Source organism: Pristis pectinata, chromosome 5, assembly GCF_009764475.1.
Source record: "Pristis pectinata isolate sPriPec2 chromosome 5, sPriPec2.1.pri, whole genome shotgun sequence".
Classification (NCBI taxonomy): Eukaryota; Metazoa; Chordata; class Chondrichthyes; order Rhinopristiformes; family Pristidae; genus Pristis; species Pristis pectinata.
The window spans coordinates 40,629,897-40,649,317 of NC_067409.1; the positions used below are offsets into that span (position 1 = coordinate 40,629,897).

At 40.1% G+C, this 19,421-nt stretch overlaps 1 protein-coding gene across 1 annotated transcript in view; it reads left to right on the forward strand.

Moving 5' to 3' along the window:
* Positions 1-2,273: 2,273 nt before the first annotated feature.
* Positions 2,274-19,421, forward strand: part of LOC127570638 (tomoregulin-1-like) — a 168,520-nt gene continuing 151,372 nt past the window's right edge. Inside the window, exon 1 of the mRNA XM_052016380.1 lies at positions 2,274-3,001. Coding sequence (XP_051872340.1) covers positions 2,683-3,001 — 319 coding nt within the window. The 5' untranslated portion in view covers positions 2,274-2,682. The remainder of the gene's footprint in view (positions 3,002-19,421) is intronic.

A 19,421-nucleotide genomic window follows, 5' to 3' on the forward strand; every position in this document is an offset into this window, starting at 1 on the left:
GTTTCCTTTGTCTATGTATGAAATTCAAAGCCTTTGTCTAAATCTTTATGATTGCACCCTCCCCTCCTATCTCAGCAATGTCTAATAAATCCTCATCGAGAAGGCCAATTATCCCACCTTGTGCGTCTCAATAATTTATCCCCATTGTTGCTGACAAATTTCGGTAACTGTGATCTTAATCTGATCTTTCTTCTATAAAACTCTGTCTCCTCTCTTTCTTTAAAACCTCAGATAAAATGGATGGGGAACCCAATGAGATTAGTTTTGAATTACTGTAACCAATGGAATAGATCTGCCGTTTAATTACTACTTTTCTATCTGTCCATTAATTTTCAGTGGTTTATGTAAACAGCACTTTGGGACATTTGCGATTATTGATGACATTTTATAATGCAAGTTGTTGCCCTGTTAACCTTAAGATTGCTGACCCATTACTGCTCCTGCAGCAGTGCCACGCTCTATTTGAAATATAATACTTCAATCACGTGATTTCACAATTCTTTTTTCATCGTGATACATATTCAACCATCAAGACACCTGGTTCCTAATTAATTCCCTTTGATGGTCCGGTTCACGTCCCGTTCAGGCAGCGTTAAAATGTGCATATTTTAAAAATCTGGCTACAGGTCCGAGTATTTGGCCACTTGTGAAATCGAAGACCAAGTTCCATCTACCGACAGCGGGGAAAGGCAAATAAATGCCCCGCGGTCTGACTGGAGAGAAAAGGGATCCACAGGACGCGGCTCATCAATCTCCTGCTCAACTCGCATAAAAGGAAGGAAACTTAGAGTGGAAAAGAGAGGGTGGCATCAACACGCGGAGACATTTTGTGTTTGAGTGTCATCGTTTTAGTACGGGACGGGAATACAGGAATCGGAAACCACTCTAGTGTAGCCTGTAGCATGACCCAAATCAACAAAACTAGAATCTCTCGTACCCCCGACCTGCAGCCGGTACATCCATCCTTATCTCTTTCTCTCGCCCACTTGAAGTGAAATTGCTGAATTTATGGAAAGTGTTTCGTGCTGTTTGTCTGCACAGTTATTTCCTGTTGATTGCCTGACAGGGCGTGAACCAGACTATGTTGAATATTTGCGTATATTTAAATCTGGGGAGCGGTCTCGTAAATCCGTAATACCATTTTACAATATTTTATTGCAAATTTCGATGAGTAGATTGACAAAAGCATGATAGCGAAATTCTCAACCCAAGCTGCCAGCTACATATCGTTCAGTTTTCACCTTATTCAACGCCGCTTTCCGATGCCGAGCTAACTGAACTGGAGAACTGTTATGCGTTTGAAAATCAAATTCCATTACGAAGATTACCCCGTGATCCGCACAATAAATGTGGGCGAGGAAGGGCTGGTGTTGGAAGGGTAACAGAATTGCGCACAGTGCATTCCCAGTCAAGTTTCTATGTGGGGGATTTTATATCAATATTTTGAAAAGCAAGCTGACTCCGTAATTCAATACAATGCCTAATACGCACAAAGTGATTTGGTTCTCAGTTACTGACTACTAATCGTGTCGTTTCAGACCAGCGTACAGAGCATTCGCCGAATCTCTACACGCCTAACTGAAATGTGAAGGTAATATAGAGTTCAGAGCGGTTCCAACCCTTCACTCTTGTTTACTATTTATTCAGATGTATTCTTGCAATACTTATTAAGAATTAGGAGGAGGCCATTCAGCCCACTGCCAGATGCCTGCTTCCAGCAGAGCAATGCCATCGGTCCCATTCTCCTAGCTCATTTTACTGCAACATTCTGTCACACGAGAGAACCAACTCTTTTTGCCACCATTGTACTCGAGGGGTAGTTTACAGAAACCGATTTTGGGATGTGAGAGGCAACCAAAGGAAAGGGTCAGAGGGAGAATATATAAACTAAACACACACACACACACACACACACACACACACACACACACACAGAGCTGGAACTGCTGTGTCGCCCGTGCAGAATTTAAGTTGTAAAGCAGCCATGGTCGGATTTGAACTTGTGTCCCCAGAGTTAGTCCAGGTCTCTGGGTTGCAAGTCCGGTAGCTTGATCACTATTGTCTTGTTGTTCACCCACCTCTTAACGCTTTAAACAATAACGTTTCATTTGTGGGAAGAAGCGTTGCTCATCTACCTCTGTGTGTGTGTGTGTGTGTGTGTGTGTGTGTGTGTGTGTGTGTGTGTGTGTGTGTGTGTGCGCGCGCCTCAGCTACACAGAAAAGTCGGGAGGATGAGGTGATGAGGGTGATTTGGAGTTATTCCTTGACACTGGACGCGGAGTGTGAAGTTAAGCCGAGCAGATGGGGATGGGTTGCTTGGTGTTTCGGTGGCTGTCAATGTGTCCACTGGTGCGCCCTCCCTCCCCCCACCCCGGTGGTCATGTGATGCGCCCGCCCGCCCGCCCCGTCGTCTCCTTTGTTGTTTCGGTGGCTCAGTCCCCGAATTCGCCCCTGTGAGGAGGGGAAGGACAACGGAGAGGGGCGGCCGTGGAGGCGGACATTGGCAGGGAGCGGGAAGGAAAGGGACTGAACCATTCATCACCAGCGTCCACTTCAACCGGGGCAGGGGAGGGGAGGGGAGGGGGGAAGAGGGTCCGAGGAGCTGTTTGGAGGAATTAGGATTGAAGAAGCAGCGCCGTGTCCTGAGCACGCACAGGGAGAGCGAAGAGGCAGCGGGAGGGGATGGATGGTGCGGGGACGAGCGCTTCTTCCCGTTGGCTGAGGAGGAGCCGCCGCCGCCTGTTCCGCGTTACCGTCTCCCACCCCCGACCATTCGCCGCGGGCTTGTTCGCCTTCAGCCGGCGGCTCTTCTCCGCTCCGGCCATGGTGGTGTCAGAGTTGTTCGCCCCTTCCCAGCGCGCCTCAGCCGGACCCTCGGTGTGTTGTTGCCTCTGGTTATTCGCCGTGCTGCTGCTCGGCAGCCTGCCCGCCGGGCTGCCCGCCAGCCCGCTCTCCAGCGCCGAGTGTCAGAGCGGCAGAGGCAGAGGAGCCAACTGCTCAGGTGGGTGAGACACAAAGAAACCGAAACAACATTTTGCTTTTTTTTCCCTTTGCTTAACTCGGCTCGGCGCCTGAGAACAAAGACGATGGGAATTAGTTAAACGATCAGCATGTGAATCCGGACTTAACATTGCGTCTTTTGCAGTTGCAGGCTCCAGGGAAAGGTGACAGATTGAATGTAGCACTTGGGTGCTTTGATGTTGCTGAGGTGCATTAATATGCCCTTTGAGTGGATGTTGCGTAGGGGAGTAGCAGGTGCATTAACATCGCCTGGAGAATGCCACCCACCCCACCCCCATCATCTCCAACCGTCCCTTGGCCGGCGATAAGATTGAAAGATGGAGCATCCCCCAGGACTTCACGTGACCTTCACTATTAAATATTTAACAAAAGGCTTTATTTTTGTTCGTAAAGAGCAAAAAAGGCTGACCGAGAAATCTTGGGATGGTCCGCTGGTCAGATACGGATATTAGCAGGTTTTCGCGTGTACCTGGTAGTGAAATCATGTATCATGGTGAAATCATCAGTCATTGACTTCTTGCCATTTGAATTTTATATATCAGTGATCGCACGCATTTATGGAAAGGGACTTCCTACTTGTCATTGTTCAACTTGAGCATCTATTTTTTTTCTGTCGGCAGAGTGTGAACGAGTTCTCTGTCGGCCCATCGTTGGTTAATTTTACGCACAGTCCCTAAGATCCTTTCCCCACCCCACCCCCAAGCCCCGTGGTGAGGTGATCTGTAGCGAACCAGCCGGACAGATTTGTCTTTTGGATGAGAGGCACAATGCAATTGATAGCAACATGGGTTCATATGCAGTCCGTTTCAACTGTCTACTGTTAAGGATAAATGAAATAGACATACAAAGATGAAATCATTGTTCGGAGTATTGTGTGCAAACGTCATGTTGCTTTATGACTTGAGAGTGTGTTCAATTTAACGTGCGTTGCTCTTTCTGCTGCTTTTGATATGCTTATATAGAACAGTATATATGGGAAGAAACATTTTTCTATGTTAAAGTAAGTAGACTAAAGGGCAAACTCATGTTAAGAGACAATGACATATACTAATGAATTGGGCAGCATTTGGTTTCCACTCATGATTAGTGCAAATATTTTAAGGGTCCATCATATTCCATAGAGCTAGTAAAAGCAAGCCTCTAAAACCACGCCGCGAGTGAACATTGCGTTGAAACCGAACTTCTATCATATGCTAATACATTTCTCTTAGACACAAGGATTGCTGAAAAAAACAAACATCGTTAAACTCCAGTTTAATAACTTTTCGCAAACCTTTCTCGGCATTGGGTGTCAGCTTTTGCTTCCACCCTTGAACAATTTATGTCCCATCATACCACTAGGTCATCTGAGTAGTCGCCTGCCCCCAGGTACTTTGCCACATTTAACTCGTATCTTTCATGAAATAAAGACCCACACCGCTCTAGGAAAGTAACAAATTGGAAGAATAGAGATTAGGCGTAAATATCTGTTGCTATCAGTACTTTAACAATTGCCAGAGGTCTTTCTTTGTTCCCTTACGAATTTCAATACTCCTTATTTGCAGCAGTCCAGGAATACACTCTTCCTGAAGCCATTTTTTCCTAAGAAGTAACAATAACCAATAAATTGACTTTTAATCAACAGTCAGAAAATTGATTTAGGTACTTACAGCAATCTTGATGTTGATGCATTTCTTAATGAATTAGTAATGAATATTTAGGGACGGGTGTGTATCAGAAAGTTAGGCTTGTTCTATATGAATTTGATATATTTTCTAATTAAGAAACCCAGGGTATTATCAAGATCGAAGTAGTAAAAAGACAGTAAATCAGGAAGGGGTGAATAGATGACATCAAGTCTGAGTTTCAAAAGGACTTTTTTTGTGATGTGCCATTAATTCAAGAGGGAGAGGAGGTAGAAGTAGGAAGGATTTTCAAAGTTCTGAACCCAGGGCAAACCAGCAATAGGTTCTGATTTCGAGAAACGAGAAGAAACCACACATAGGTTAGCATGAGAGAAAAAGTGAGGAGAGATTAGAAGAACAGTTATTATAATAGTATTGATGAAATGCAGACTGAAATGAAAAGGCTAGAGGGAAAAGATGGTCCCCTCCTGAAACAGCAAGATTTTCCAACTTGAAATAGTTTCTCAATGTTGTCAAGCTTTTCACGTCTAGAACATAAATTTTCCAGAAATTTAGTAAGGAAACACTTTGATGGCAAATTGAAAACCACATTCTTGAACACAGCTTATGAAAAGGATTGGTCCATTTAAAGACAAAAATTAAAAAGGCCATCTGTGTTAGAATGACAAATAGAATTATAACATGCTTTCATTTTTATTTTTAAATCTAAGCAGGAAGGTAACTTTCCAGAAGATCACAGGGCTGCTCTTTCTGGGCTGGCACTCCAGTATAGAATTTAATAAATAAACCTTTATATTGAGATGCGTAACCAAAGCCCTGGGTGCTCTATCTACTGGGTGTAAAATAATCCCACAGAAGGATAGTTTTCTCCAATACTGTGGCCAATATTTATCCTTTATTCAGCAACTCAAATAAACGATTGCCTCAATATCACATTGCTTTCAGTGTTTTGATGGGAGCTTGCTGTACAAATTGGCTACCTTGTTTCCTACCCTATAACAGTGACCAGTATTGGAATTGGTTGGAATTTGTTTATTATTGTCTCATGTACTGAGGTACAGTGAAAAGCTTTTGTCTGCATGCCATCCAGACATAATTTCTTACTGAGGTAGTAAGAAGGAAAACAGAATGCAAAATATAGTGTTACAGTTGTTAAAGTTACAGAGAAAGTGCAGTGCAGGTAGACGAATAAAGTTCAAGGGCCACTATGAGGTAGATTGGAACCAAAGACACACTATGATTGCAAGTTTTTCTTTCTCTCGATTCTCCCATCTCCATTTTAGTTGGTCTCTACTTGGGTGACTGAGGTGCCCAGCTGTTTGGGGTAGATCTATTCATATTGGAATCCCATGCATCCGATACAGTCTTGAAGAACCAGTGCACGTGCTCCTCTCATTGCCATAGCTTGAATAGCCATCGTGGCTTTAACCAGACTATGCAAACATTCAAAACAAGGAACAGATCTTGCGAGAAACAGTTAATGTTTTAGGTTATTGGCCTCTCATCAGAACAAATGAAATGTCATCAACCTGAAGTGGCAATTCTGTTTCTCTCTTTCCACAGATAGTGCCTGACCTACTGAGTATTTGCAGTTTTTTAAAATTTCTGATTTCCATTGTCTAAGTATTTTGCTTTTGCAGTTTTAGTTCTTTTTCTCAGTTATTGAAGAATCAGAATGCACTACTCCTTGCCCATTATACTCTCAGGGTAAAAACCAGCCCCATAAAATTTATTGCTTATTCAGTCTATTATACCTCTGCTAGTGCTAGCTATTAAACTAAATCTGTCTAATCCTATTTGCCTGCCATTTCTCTGTATGCTTTCATATATTCTTATTAAAAATGTTGGGTAGTCTTGTGAAAGTCATGAGGAAAATGTGGCTTTGAAGAACTGGAAGAAACAAGATATAGCTTTCAGATCTGAATTGCTAAACCTCGCGTAGGTCCGCTGGGAAAATAATGCACAAATTATTGATGTGAGATCCATGCAAAGTAGTTTTCAGACCAAAAACATTTTTTTAATTCAAATATCTGATTTGCAAAACCAAGTAGTTATTATATGATTCTTGCTGAAGATAGATTACCGCAGTATTAATGATAATATTTATATGAATTAATCAATTCTGTGCAGTGGTGTTAACTTGGATTATATAAAAAATGCTTTTATTTAAATCTATGCAGGCATTATGCAATTATGTTGCATTTCTGTAGTGCAGATAAACAGTGTAGTGTAATTGAAGCCTTTGATAGAAAGAGGCCTTAGTGGCTGACAGCTTATGCCCCCCCCCGCCCCCCCAAAATAAGTAAAAGGCAGAGGAGGATAGGGAGAGAAGACAAAAGAATAAGGGGAGAGATAGTGAAGAAAAGGGAAAGAAGGAAAGGAATGAAAAACAGAGAATTAATAACAGAGAGACAACAGGGATATGTAAGAGTTAGAACATTCTATTCTTTAAAATGTGGAGCAACAAACAATATTGACTAAAGTTAGTAGTTTCCCCACACAGGGGACAACAATAATAATCTGTACGGTAATGTCTTAAAATCCTAAGCCTCCATTGCATTAAATTAAGTCCCATTTCTGTCCAACCGCAGGATTATCAGATTTTCTGGCCCAGGTCTTTATTTGGCTCGGTATGTCTAGCTAAAATTGTTTGTATAAGGCATCTTTAACATAACAAACATCCTAAGGCACCCCCAAGGACCTTTCTGAAAGAGAATTTGACACTGAGCCTCAGCACCGGTTCAAAGTAGTCAGGGTGTATTGGTACCAGACAAAGTAAATGAGACGGTCTTCCTGCGGTTGTATGTTAGGACTCAGACATAAGGGCACTCTCATTGCCAATAGAGACTGCCAATCAGAAGACCCTAATTAGACTTTGGTCTCACTTTGGATGTAATGTAATTGCAGCCACTCTCCATCAGTAATTGTTGACCTGCCCCCTTGATCAGGATACAGAGCTGTGCTGTTCAACAGGGACACCAGCAAGTCCAAAATGAAGAATTAAGATGGGAGGCCTATTTAGCTGTATCTCAACAGCATGTCTCCCAATTGCCTAATTTTATTACAGATGTCTAATTTTGCAATCCCCTCAAAGCAGTGTAAAAGGTGAAAAGACCTGGTAATCCAAACTGTTGGCCCATTTTAAAATACAAGGATTGTACCTGGGGGAAAAGCAAGGGAGGAAACTTCAGTAATCCGCCAACAATCTTTTAGTCCTTGTATGCTTTAATCCAGTATAGGAGTGGCGTCAGAGGATTGGAAGACTGCTTATCTTGTATCATTTTAAAAAAAAGGGAAGGGATAAACTAGTAATTGCGTGCCAGTTGGTTTAACTTAGATGACGGGCAAATTATTGGAATCCATTCTCAGGGACAGTCCAGACTTTCATTTAGAAATGCACAGATCAAACAAGGACAGTCATTATGGATTTATTAAGGGAAGGTTGAGACTAGCTAACTTTTATTGAGTAGGTAACAAGATGTGTTGATGAAGGTAGTGCATTTGATATAGTCCACATAAACTTTTGCAAAGGTTCCACACAGTATAGTGGTCAATAAAGTAAAAGCCTATGGGATACAAAGGAGAATGGCAAACTGGATCCAAATTGGTCGAATGGCAGGAAGCAAAGAGTAATGGTTGACAAGTATTTCTGTAATTGGAAATCATTGGGATCCCAATAGGGCTCAATAATTTGTCCCTTGCTTTTTGTAATATATATTAATGATTTAGTCCTAGATGTAGGATCATGATGAAGAATTTTGAAGATGATACAAAAATTGGCCTTACGTTTGACATTGAGAAGAGATTCAGACTGCAGTAAAATATACATGGTGTGGTCATCTGGGCAGAAATTTGGAAAATGGAATTTAATCCAGAGAAACTTGAAATGATGCACTCAGGGAGGTGCAACAAAATGAGAGTATATATACATTATATGGAAGATATTGAGTGGAATAACAGAGATCGTATCAGAAGTTGATGAGATGGCTAAAATAGCATTTGTGATATCTTTCTTTATCAACCGAGGTATAGAATGCAACAGCAGGGAGATAATGCTGGAATGCCAGATTGAAAGCTAGATACAGTTTTGTTCACCACATCACAGAAAAGGTGGGATTGCACTGGAGAGTGCAAGGAAGAGATTTGTGAAGATGTAGTTAGGACTGGAAAATTTCAGCTAGGTTGATAGATTGGATGGGCTGGGGTTGCTTTCTTTGGCATAGAGAAGGCTAAGGAGAGATGTAATAGACGTGTATAAAATTATGAGGGCCTAGATAGAATAAAGAGGAAGGACCTATTTCTTTCAGCAGAGGGTTAAAAAATCATTGGCATAGATTTAAACAGTAGTCTAGCTGGTAGCGTAATGCTATCGCAGTGCCAGCGACCTGGGTTCAATTCCTGCCACTGTCTGTAGGGAGTTTGTGCGTTCTCCCCATGTCTGCATGGGTTTCCTTCAGGTGCTCCGGTTTCCTCCCACATTCCAAAAGGCGTACGGGTTAGGAAGTTGTGGGCATGCTATGTTGGCACCAGAAGTGTGGCGACACTTGCGGGCTGCCCTCAGAACAATCTACGCAAAAGATGCATTTCACTGTGTGTTTCGATGTACATGTGACCAATAAAGATATCTTATCCTAAATGATTAGAGGAGATAGCTGAGGAAGGATTATTTCATCTGAAGGTGACAGGTGTCTGGAACTCACAGACCAAAGGTGTGATAGAGGCAGAGACTCTTACCACTCTTAAAAAGTACTTTTTACTAGTGTACTGGAAGAGCTGTAACCTTCAGGAATATGGACCCAGCATGGCATAGTTGGATTAGGTTGGATAGCTGATTTTTGACTGGCAGAGACACAATGGGCTGAAGGTTCTCCTATGTCTTAAATTTCCTACAATTCTATGAAAAGATACTTCAGTTTTTATAAATATTAGAGCCTGGCTTAATAATAAAGTTGTTTAAAGCAAAGTTACTTTGGGCAACATAACAGGAAGTTCACTATTAACATATAATTTGAGCATCAAAATTACAGTGGTGTAATAAAGTCAATAAATAACCTCTCCCTCAATGTCAGCAAAACATTTGATTTCAGGAAGCAGGGCAGAGTACACACACCTGTCTATATCAATGGTGCTGAGTTGGAGATGGTTGAGAGCTTCAAGTTCCAAGGTTTAAATATCATTGACAATTTGTCCTGGTCTAGCCATGTGGATGCTATGGCCAAAAAAGCACATCAGTGAGTCTACTTCATCAGAAGGCTAAGGAAGTTCAGCATGTCCCCGATGACTCTCACCAATTTTTACAGATGCACCAAAGAAAGCATTCTATCTGGAAGCATCACAGCTTGGTATGGCAACTGCTCTGCCAAAGACTGCAAGAAGTTGCAGAGAGCTGTGAATGCAACCCAATTCATAACAAAAACCAGCCTCCCCTCTATTGACTCTGTCTACTCTTCCTGCTGCCTCGGGAAAGCAGCCAACATATTCAAGGATCCCTCCCACCCCAGTCATTCTCTCCTCCCCTCCTCCCATCTGTTAGAAGATACAAAAGCTTGAGAGCATGAACCACCAGGCTCAAGGATAACTTCTACCCCGCTGTTCTAAGACTCTTGAACAGACCTCTTATATGATAAAGATGAATTCTTGATCTCTTAATCTACCTTGGCATGGCCCTTTCATTTTATTTGTCTACCTGCAATGCTCTTTCTTTGTCACAGTAACACTATATTCTGCATTCTGTTTTTCTTTTGTTCTACCTCGATGTACTTGTGTATGGAATTATCTGTCTGGATTGCATGCAAACAAAAGCTTTTCACTATTTCTTGGTACATGTGACAATAATAAACCAATTGCCAATTATCAAATACAGGAAAAACATAATATTAATATATTAATTAAAGCCCTACTGCTGCATTGAGTCCCCATCTTCTCAATTCTTCTTTTGTGTGACCTTTACTTTGTTGTGCCAGAGCCAGAGCATCATTTCCAGTTTCTTCATGCAGAGGAAACAAGATGATGTACAATTCTGCACTCACCCAAATACATGGATGTATGCAGGAGGAAATTTTAACATAACCACCTGGATGGGTTTAAGCTAGACAATGATTTTATGTTAGTTAATTTGGCCTTTCATTGACCTCAGTTAAAATAATCTCCAGAAGTACTTAAGTCATCAAAGATTTGGAGCTCTAGGTTCACTTCTAGTTCTCCATGTAAAGGGAAAAGGAGAGCACTCAACACACTGGAGAAACAGATAGCAGTAGAAACAGAAAATGCTGTAAACACTTAGCAGGGCAGGCAGCATCTGTGTAAAGTGAAACAGTTAACATTTCAATTCATCAGAACAGAAAGAAGTAAAATTGTTGAGAAATGGGCGAGAAAGTTTTTGGAAAATGTAGGAAGTACCAGACAAGAAAACAGAAAGGCAGAATGTCCAAAGAAAGAAAGAGAGAGACAGGAAAGTAAATAGAAAGAAAAATTCTTGGGGGAGGACAAATAATGGAAACATTTCAAGAGGCATCATGAGGAAAATAGATGAGAGTATTGGGAGAATTAATTAATAGGAGAAAGAATGAGTCAAGGACGAACTAAAGGATAAGAGATAGTCCCAAAGATATGTGAGATGATTATGAAGAAAGACTGAAACAAAGTGAACAAAAGGAGAATGTAGGTAGAGGGAGACAAAAGAAGAGAAAATTACAGGATGAAAAATAATCTTTCTTTCTGATTTTAATCCTGTTTAACACCCAGATAGATCGCCTGGATTATAGTCATGGATGGTGTATTATTAGTAAACAGAGGACTCAGTTTGAAATTGTAATTCCTGATGTTAGTTGGGCTACAACTTCAGGATGAGTACCTTTACAACCTTGTTGTCACCACAATGAAGTTGCTGTAATTTTGAATAGGACATCTCAACTGCACCTGAAGCACTTTGTTGTTTCATATGGTAGGCAATTTCAATTAATAAATCACATCCTACAACCTCATTTGCTACTTTACATCAGAAGTGTCAGAAATTGCATTGTGTACAATTTCATCATTTCTATGGAAAGAAAGAGATTGGAATTAATTTTTGCTGAAATTGTGTCTCTGGGTTTCACAGCAATAATCTGGGTTGCTGCTGATCTAATACCTCTCCAGCAGAAAGCAGACTCCCCTCCTTCCTTGTGTTTGTTGGATGCTGTGGCCAATATTGAAAGGCTTTAATCTAGTGATCAGCATCAAAACAATTGTTTTATACCCACAGCTTGCCGATCCAGTATCGATGGGCCTGCAGTTGAAAATCAAGCCTGTTTCTTCCCAGGAATGGCATTTACCTGTGCCCTCCATTGGGGTGCCCTAAACTCACACTGGCCCCACTGTGCAACAAGCAATGCAATAGGAACCCTACTCTATTATACGAAGCAACATCTAACACAAAATAGGATAAATACTGGAACCTAGCCACAGGAATCAATTCAAATCTTATGAATATCATTTCCACAATTCATGATTTATTTGAAACTCCCAATTCACTTATAGGATCAATTACTCTGTGTAAACATTTTGTCAGTTTTTAGATTTCTTTGTGTCATGTACAAGGTGAACATCCGGCAGTGTTTCTTTCCATTAGCAGGAGGTCACCAGACCATGCTACACATTGAATGAAATTCATTAACCTCCCTTCTGTGATGCATCATTCACCTCTCATTTCAGTGGTACAAATATGTAATAAATGCATGCAAGATCAAATCCCATGTTAGCTAAAAGATTTTCGTGTTGAAATCGTTCACTTCAATGTAATTTATTGTAGATAAATGTATTTGATCAAATATTCTTTAACATACATCTTTTCAACCATAATATTTGTATGTAATAGCTGTTCTTAGAAAGTGAATTACTCTGAATCTAATCCATGTTATATTAATTTTCTAGCTTCTGCCCTCCATTACATTGTTAGGTTTTTTTGTTTGCTGAGGAAGGTGCATAGAACTGATAAAATGATGATATTACTTTGTATGATGTTCTGCTCGATTTTCATTAGCAGTTTCGAATAGTGACATAAAGGACTTGGATAAAGACCAGTGAGATTTATACTAGTGTTTTATTGATTGATTTTGTTTTTGAATATGGCATCAATTCTTACAAAGAGCGAAATAGATCGAGAGATTTTTTTTAATTGCCAAAAAGGATTATTTTGGCCACAGGGCACCTGGCATCATGCCATTTGAAGATTAAATAGCTTAGGATCTTAGTAATCATTTGGGAACATTGCAGAGATCTATCTTCTTCTAGATTTCTGTGCATAAATATTTGGTTAAAACCTGATTTTAATGAATGAGCAAGTCGTAAAAGTTATGTTAACCATACACCTGAGTAGGACATCCATGTACAATTATCTGTAATTCCCTGCCAAAGACAAAAAATTACCTACTTCTCTATTATCTGCTTGTGATGGAAAATTTAATGACTTGACAATCTGGTGAGAGCCTGTTTTGGAAATTTACTTTTATGCTGGATGTTAAAATCAAATGCAATATTTTCCTTATAAACAATAACACATTCATGAACCAGTGTTATAAAACTGGTAGTTTAATGAAAAATATCCTGTATTGTTTTGACTATGTTTGTGCATAAGCTTCCAGTTACCAGTAAATTTGCCACAAAATGCACTTGGTAAACAGAGATAAAACTTTCCAAGGATTATTCACTACTGTTTGCTTGTAAAATACCATGATGCAATGTAGAAACACCAGTAATGTCTATATGTTTTTCCTTTTGTGGTTGAATTAAAGATCTCCCTTTAGATAACTTTTTTCTTTGAAATTGCTAGCTGTGAAAATACCAATTTCAAGTTGTGCCCTAAATGCACAGATTTTGTCTGTGGCAAAATATATATTTTATCAAATTGCATTTTTAGATGTACAGTTACCAGAATATACATCAATGTCAAAGCAGTAATAACTAAAGTAAAAAGATAAAGCTTACATGGAAAGTTGCCTCAAAGTGAAAAACTAATACCTAGTTATCTCAAGATCTGTGGTCCTGTATTAATGTTGAGGGATTTAGTTATACTGCTGGAGGAACCTGGTCCCCACCTATCTCTAATCATAAAATTGAGTTGTGAGTGGTAGTCTGGTTCTTGTTTTTCATCATCTCTAATGATGGAATAGAATATTTTAGGAAAAATCAGTAAAGATTAACCAACCTTGAATTGTTCATATATTAATTTTGCTCTTGGATGTAATTATCATCAAAAATATATCTTCCCCCCCCACCCACCCAATTCTTTCTACAGCTTAATGGTCTGCATTATGCTCGATCAGGCATTCCACCTCCACCCCCACCCCCCAACACCCTCTCCCAACAACTATTCCCATGGCTATGCATGCTTTCTGTGGCTCTTTGGATTCTTTTGTTCTGGAGTCCTTGCTACCATGGCTGTCCCACCAGGCAGAGTGCTCCATGTAGAGTGAGTAGGCTCTAGTTTTCAAATCTTAAGGCCCTGTCTCCAAAACGCCCGGATGTCTTTTAACAGCTCGCCCCTGTCAAAAGCCTTTGCATTTGATCATCAGTGTCATTTAAAAGTTGTTCAATAGAATTTAAGTATTTGAAAAAAGTAACAAAAAATGAAGTAAATTAATGAGAGGCATTAAGATTAAATAAAATAAAAAACTTAACTGGTCAGTGACCCATTAAAATGAATGGGTTTGTGATACATACATCAGCCATCTGTGGTATAAGGCTGAGAGGTTGGAAATGAAATGCACCTGGTCTTTTAGTTCAGGACATTTCTGCTCTATGCCTGTATTCATTGCTGAAGCAGGAGGTAAGGTGCATTAATCTCCAGAGTCTATCTGACTTTTGTGCACCACATTGTAAAGGTATGAAGTCAGAGACAGTTGACCAGTGAAGAGCACCTTGGCAACAGTCATTTGTAAAATCACTGATTATAGACAAATAGATCTTGGGCCATTAATTCTGGTGATCACATGCAGGATCTTATTTTTCTATGCCCTTGTGCTTTGGTTGCATCACCATGGATGTTATAAAGGGCATTGGTGAGACCACATCTGGAGTTCTGTGTAGTATTGTTCTCTTTAGTTAAAGAAGGACATTAATGCATTGGAAGCAATTCAGAGAAGGTTTACCTGAAATGGGTAGATTGTCCTATAAGATAAGATTGAATGTTAGGCTTGTATCTACTGGGGTTTAGCTTGTGAGAGAGGACCTGACTGAAACGTATTAGAGTGAGGGTGGAGAGGATGTTTACTTTTGTGGGAGAATCTAGAACTAGGTGTCATCGTTTAAAGATAAGGGGTTATCCATTTAGGACAGAGGTGAGTCAGAAATCTTGCTCTCAAATGGTTGTGTATTCTTGGAACTCTTCCTCAAATGGCCTTGGAAGCAGAATCTTTGAATATTTTTAAGACTGATGTAGATAGATTTTTAAAATGCAAGGTGGCAAAAGGTTACCATGGGTAGATGGGAATACAGGGTTGAGGCTACAATCAGATACAATCAATCTCATGGTGAAGCAGGCTTGAGTGGTCAAATGGCCAACTCTTAATTCATATGTACAAACATTTGTATCTAGAAACATTTTTTTTTGGCTGGAAAAACAAAGTTTTTACTGTTCACTAGCTTCAATAATTTGTGTACTTGAATTCTCAAAATCTCTTTGCTGCTTTACATTCCCAATATCTCACATTTAAAATGTGCTGTGATTTGTCTTTCTTGTATCCACAGCAGATGATCTCTCACTTTCCCATGCTGAAATTGATTTGTCATTGAATGGAAGAAAAATGTTTATGAGTGGCAGGTGGCATGTTTTTTTCAGCCACAATAAACTTTTATATATACATGAATTAGGAGTAGGTTTAGGCCACTCAAGTCTGCTTCACCATTTCATAGGATCCTGGCTCATCAGGAGATTTGCAGAAACTCCAATGAAATAGCAAAAATACACTCATGGTAGATGATCTGGGGATCCCCTGTAGACATTTAATGCCTTTGGTTTTATAGTTAATTTTGTTCCTCTTTTGAAGCTGCTTACTCAGGCTTACTCTGAAGCTGCAATTCTTATTCTTCTCTCCAGGCATGACCTGAATTTTAAATTTTGCATCCATTTCATTTGCTGACTGCCTAGTTTTAAGTGTGACACCTCTCATCTGCAGTCTTTACTCACCCCATTGTTGATAACACTAACGTACCCCATCAACTCAGAGGTGCCCTGTGAGAATCTCTGTTTAAAAAATTCACCTTGAACAAGCATACATGAGAGTGGGAAAGACCAATTGGTCCATCTAGTCTGTTTCATACAGGCTTGATGCCTGGTGGATTACAATTACTGCACTCCCACCTACATGGAGACACGTAATCTTCTGGAAGAGGCCTAAAACACAATTAGTGGGGAAAAAAATCCTTGACATGTCAGCAACTGGTTCAATAACTCCACTCCTCTCTGGGAATAGAACCTTCAAGTGTCTAACCTTTCCTGCCCTATCCCATTGAATTAATTTTTGTGTGTAAGCATAATTTAATCCCTTTGTTATTTTATGAGCCTTAATCAAGTCATACTTAGACCATGCTTCTAACCCCCCCCCCCACTTTGAGAATTAGAAGTGAAGACAGTTTTCTCATTCTGTCCTACATCAGAATAAGACAGAATATTTTGTCTTGTAATGACTGAGGAGAGGAACTGTGATATATTTCCAGGTCAAAATGATGTGTGACTTGGAGGGGAGCCTTCAGGTGGTGGTTGGAAAGCAAAATTTGTGGATCTGAAACTAAAACAGAAAATGCTGGAAATATTCAGCACATAAGATAAAAAAACAGAGTTAACATTTCAGATGGATAAAATTTTACCAAACGTTCTGGTGTCCACCTGCGCCCTTCTCTTTCTTGGTGGTGGAGATCCTGGGCTAGGAAGGTGCTCTCAGAATAGCCAAGACCATTTTGTAGATAGTCCACAGTATAGCCATGCTGTATTAATGATGGAGAAAATGGGATACCAGTCGGAGGTGTTTTATCCTGGATAACGTTGAGCTTATTAAATTTTGTTGGATCTGCACTCCTCCAGGAAAGTGCCGAGTATCCTTTAGAATCTTTGTAGTTGATGGAAAGTCTTTTTGGGTAACAGGAGGTGAAACACATATTGCAGAATACCCAGACTCTGACTGGGTCTTTTTAGCTACAGTGTCTAATATAGCTAGTCCAGACATTGATGACCTCTCAGGATGTACATAATTGGATTTTGACAGATGTCAAGAGGACACAATTAGACTCTCTCTGGCTTGAAATGGTTGTTGCCTGGTATTTTTGTGACAGCCCATACCTGTGTGTCATCTAGGTCTTGCTGCATTGCATGCAGGTGTGGGCTATTTCATTTTCTGAGGAGTTTGGAAATGAAGTAAACATTGTGTAATCATCAGTGAACAAACTCACTTCTGACATTATGATGGAACGAAGGTCATTGATGAAGCAACTGAAATTGATTGAACCTAGACCTTGCCCTGCAGAGCTGCAGCAGCAATGTTGTGGGAATGGGATGGTTGACCTCCATAACCAATTGGAGGTGACAAAAGTATGGAGCAGGATTTCAGCACCAAATGTGCTGAGACAGGGCAAGAGACTGCAAGTGGTCAGAGTCAGTGACCATTAAAGGAATGGTACGTTCAGTTTCCTTATAAAATACACTGCCAAGGATCTCCAGTATCTTCAACAAGGTATAAAATAATATTATTGAATTTGCTAATTGCATATCATAGTACTTTAAATCATTTGGTAAATGCATCAAGGTTTGACAAACTTTTGTCAATTTGATGATTAAGGCTTTATTTTTCTCCTGAAAATCAAAAAAAAGCCTGTAGATACTGAAAAGCTGAAACAAAACAGAAAATGCTAGAAACATTCAGAAGGTTGTATTACATCTGTGGAATGTTTCAGATCCAAGACCCTTTTGTCAGAATTGGGAAAGAGAGAATACAAGTTAGTTTTCAGTTGCAGAGAAGGTGGGGAAATGTGTGGGTTGAACAGAGACCAAATGGGTTAATGTGGCATTGATGCTTCTTTGTGTTATGTGTTGTTATGTGCAAGGTTTTAGGGCATGACCAGCAGGCTAGACTATAGTAATAGCAAAAGAAAAACTGAGCCAAAATCATAGATGAACGACTGGCAGAAATGGCCATTTCTGATGCAGATAAAAAGAAAGAGCAAGTTATCTAAAGCTGGAGAATTTAATATTGAGTCTACAAGGCTGCAACATGCCCAGACAGAAGATGAGGTGACATTCCTCAAGCTTGCATTGGTCCTTGTTATTTACCAGTTTTTCTTGAATTTCTTGTGCCATTCACTTTCTAGAAAGAAATATCTCCCAGCCTGTTGTGTTAGGTTGTGTTTACCCTCAGCTTGGCAGTAAATCCTTGAACCATATTTTTAATATTCTCACAGGTTGTAAATATTCCATTCCTTCTTCTAATTTGCTCCATTCATTTGCAATTTCCACAATTTTAAACTCTCACGTTCCATAAAATTTAAATTAAATTTATCTTGAAAATCTATGTCAGGGTTCCGAGTACTGGCCCTCGATTCGGCTCCCATTGATGGTCCTTCTTGTTGTACAGTACATAGATTCCCATGCTCAACTAATTGCATAATGGCACAACACCTGAGCCCCATTAGGGGCCTAGCATAAGTACCCGGGTTTCTCTAACACTGGTTACTAGAATATTGGTCAAGCCTTTGGGTACTACTTTGTCTCCTGGCTGCTTAGAGTTGTCAGCTCTAGAGCAGTCCTGGTTTCATTGTTCCTCTTAGGATATCCAGTTTTTGTGTTGGAACTCGACCTCAGATCCCTGAGGCAAGATTCCTTCCAGTTGCTGCCTGTGTTTGGTTCTGAGAAGGCATCCTGACTCCAGTCTTGTACCAGCGTGCTGCATTTGGGTTCTTAGTGAGCTTGCTCTTCGCTCAACATTGTGACAAAATCTTTCTGAAGTCATATTCTCATAGCACATTTCATGGTCACTGAAGTATTACTCCATTTTATCACATTTTCAGAGATTTCTCTCAGCAGGCCACCATCCTGGTGGTTATGAGCTTTCAGCCATGCAGGCTAGTTTCAACACAACAACATTTAAAGTGTTGATGCAGTAACCACAAAGTTAACTTTCTTGGTCAAAATTACAAGGAAGGTGTTTTATAATGTAATTTTTGGACAGATACATTTATTATTATCAGGATCTGACCTTTGATTGGACTTTCCAATGTAAAGTATTTATTCAAGGGAAAATTATTGGGCTGGATAATCCAAGACCTGGCTTGCTGCCTGAATTCACTGCCTGTGTTCTCACCCATCTGGACTTTCTTTTTCTGTGGCAGAGGGTTGGATGAGCTCACCCTCCTGTCTTAAGAGGCATCCCATGAGGTGACGTTTGCTGTGTGCTCTTGAGCTGACCTTGGACAATGCACTGCTGATGCCCACTCGCCAGGATACCCTGATGGCTTTGGAGAGTACACCATTGTCAAAGGCTCTGAATTTCTTTTAACTAACAAGAACATTTTTTTAAAAACTTTTCAAATTTGCAATTAAACAAAGTTAATTGAAAAACACATTAAAATACCAACAAATAATTAGTATCCTCTGGTCACATGCCACAATTTCTGCAGCTGGCTGTGCCCTTCACAACTTAATACTTCAAAAAGTATTAGATTCAACATTGCTGGTGAAGGGGACCTTTTTGTTTTGGATCCTATATTAGATTAAAAGTGGTTCCTGCATTCAGCCCAAGCAGTTTACAA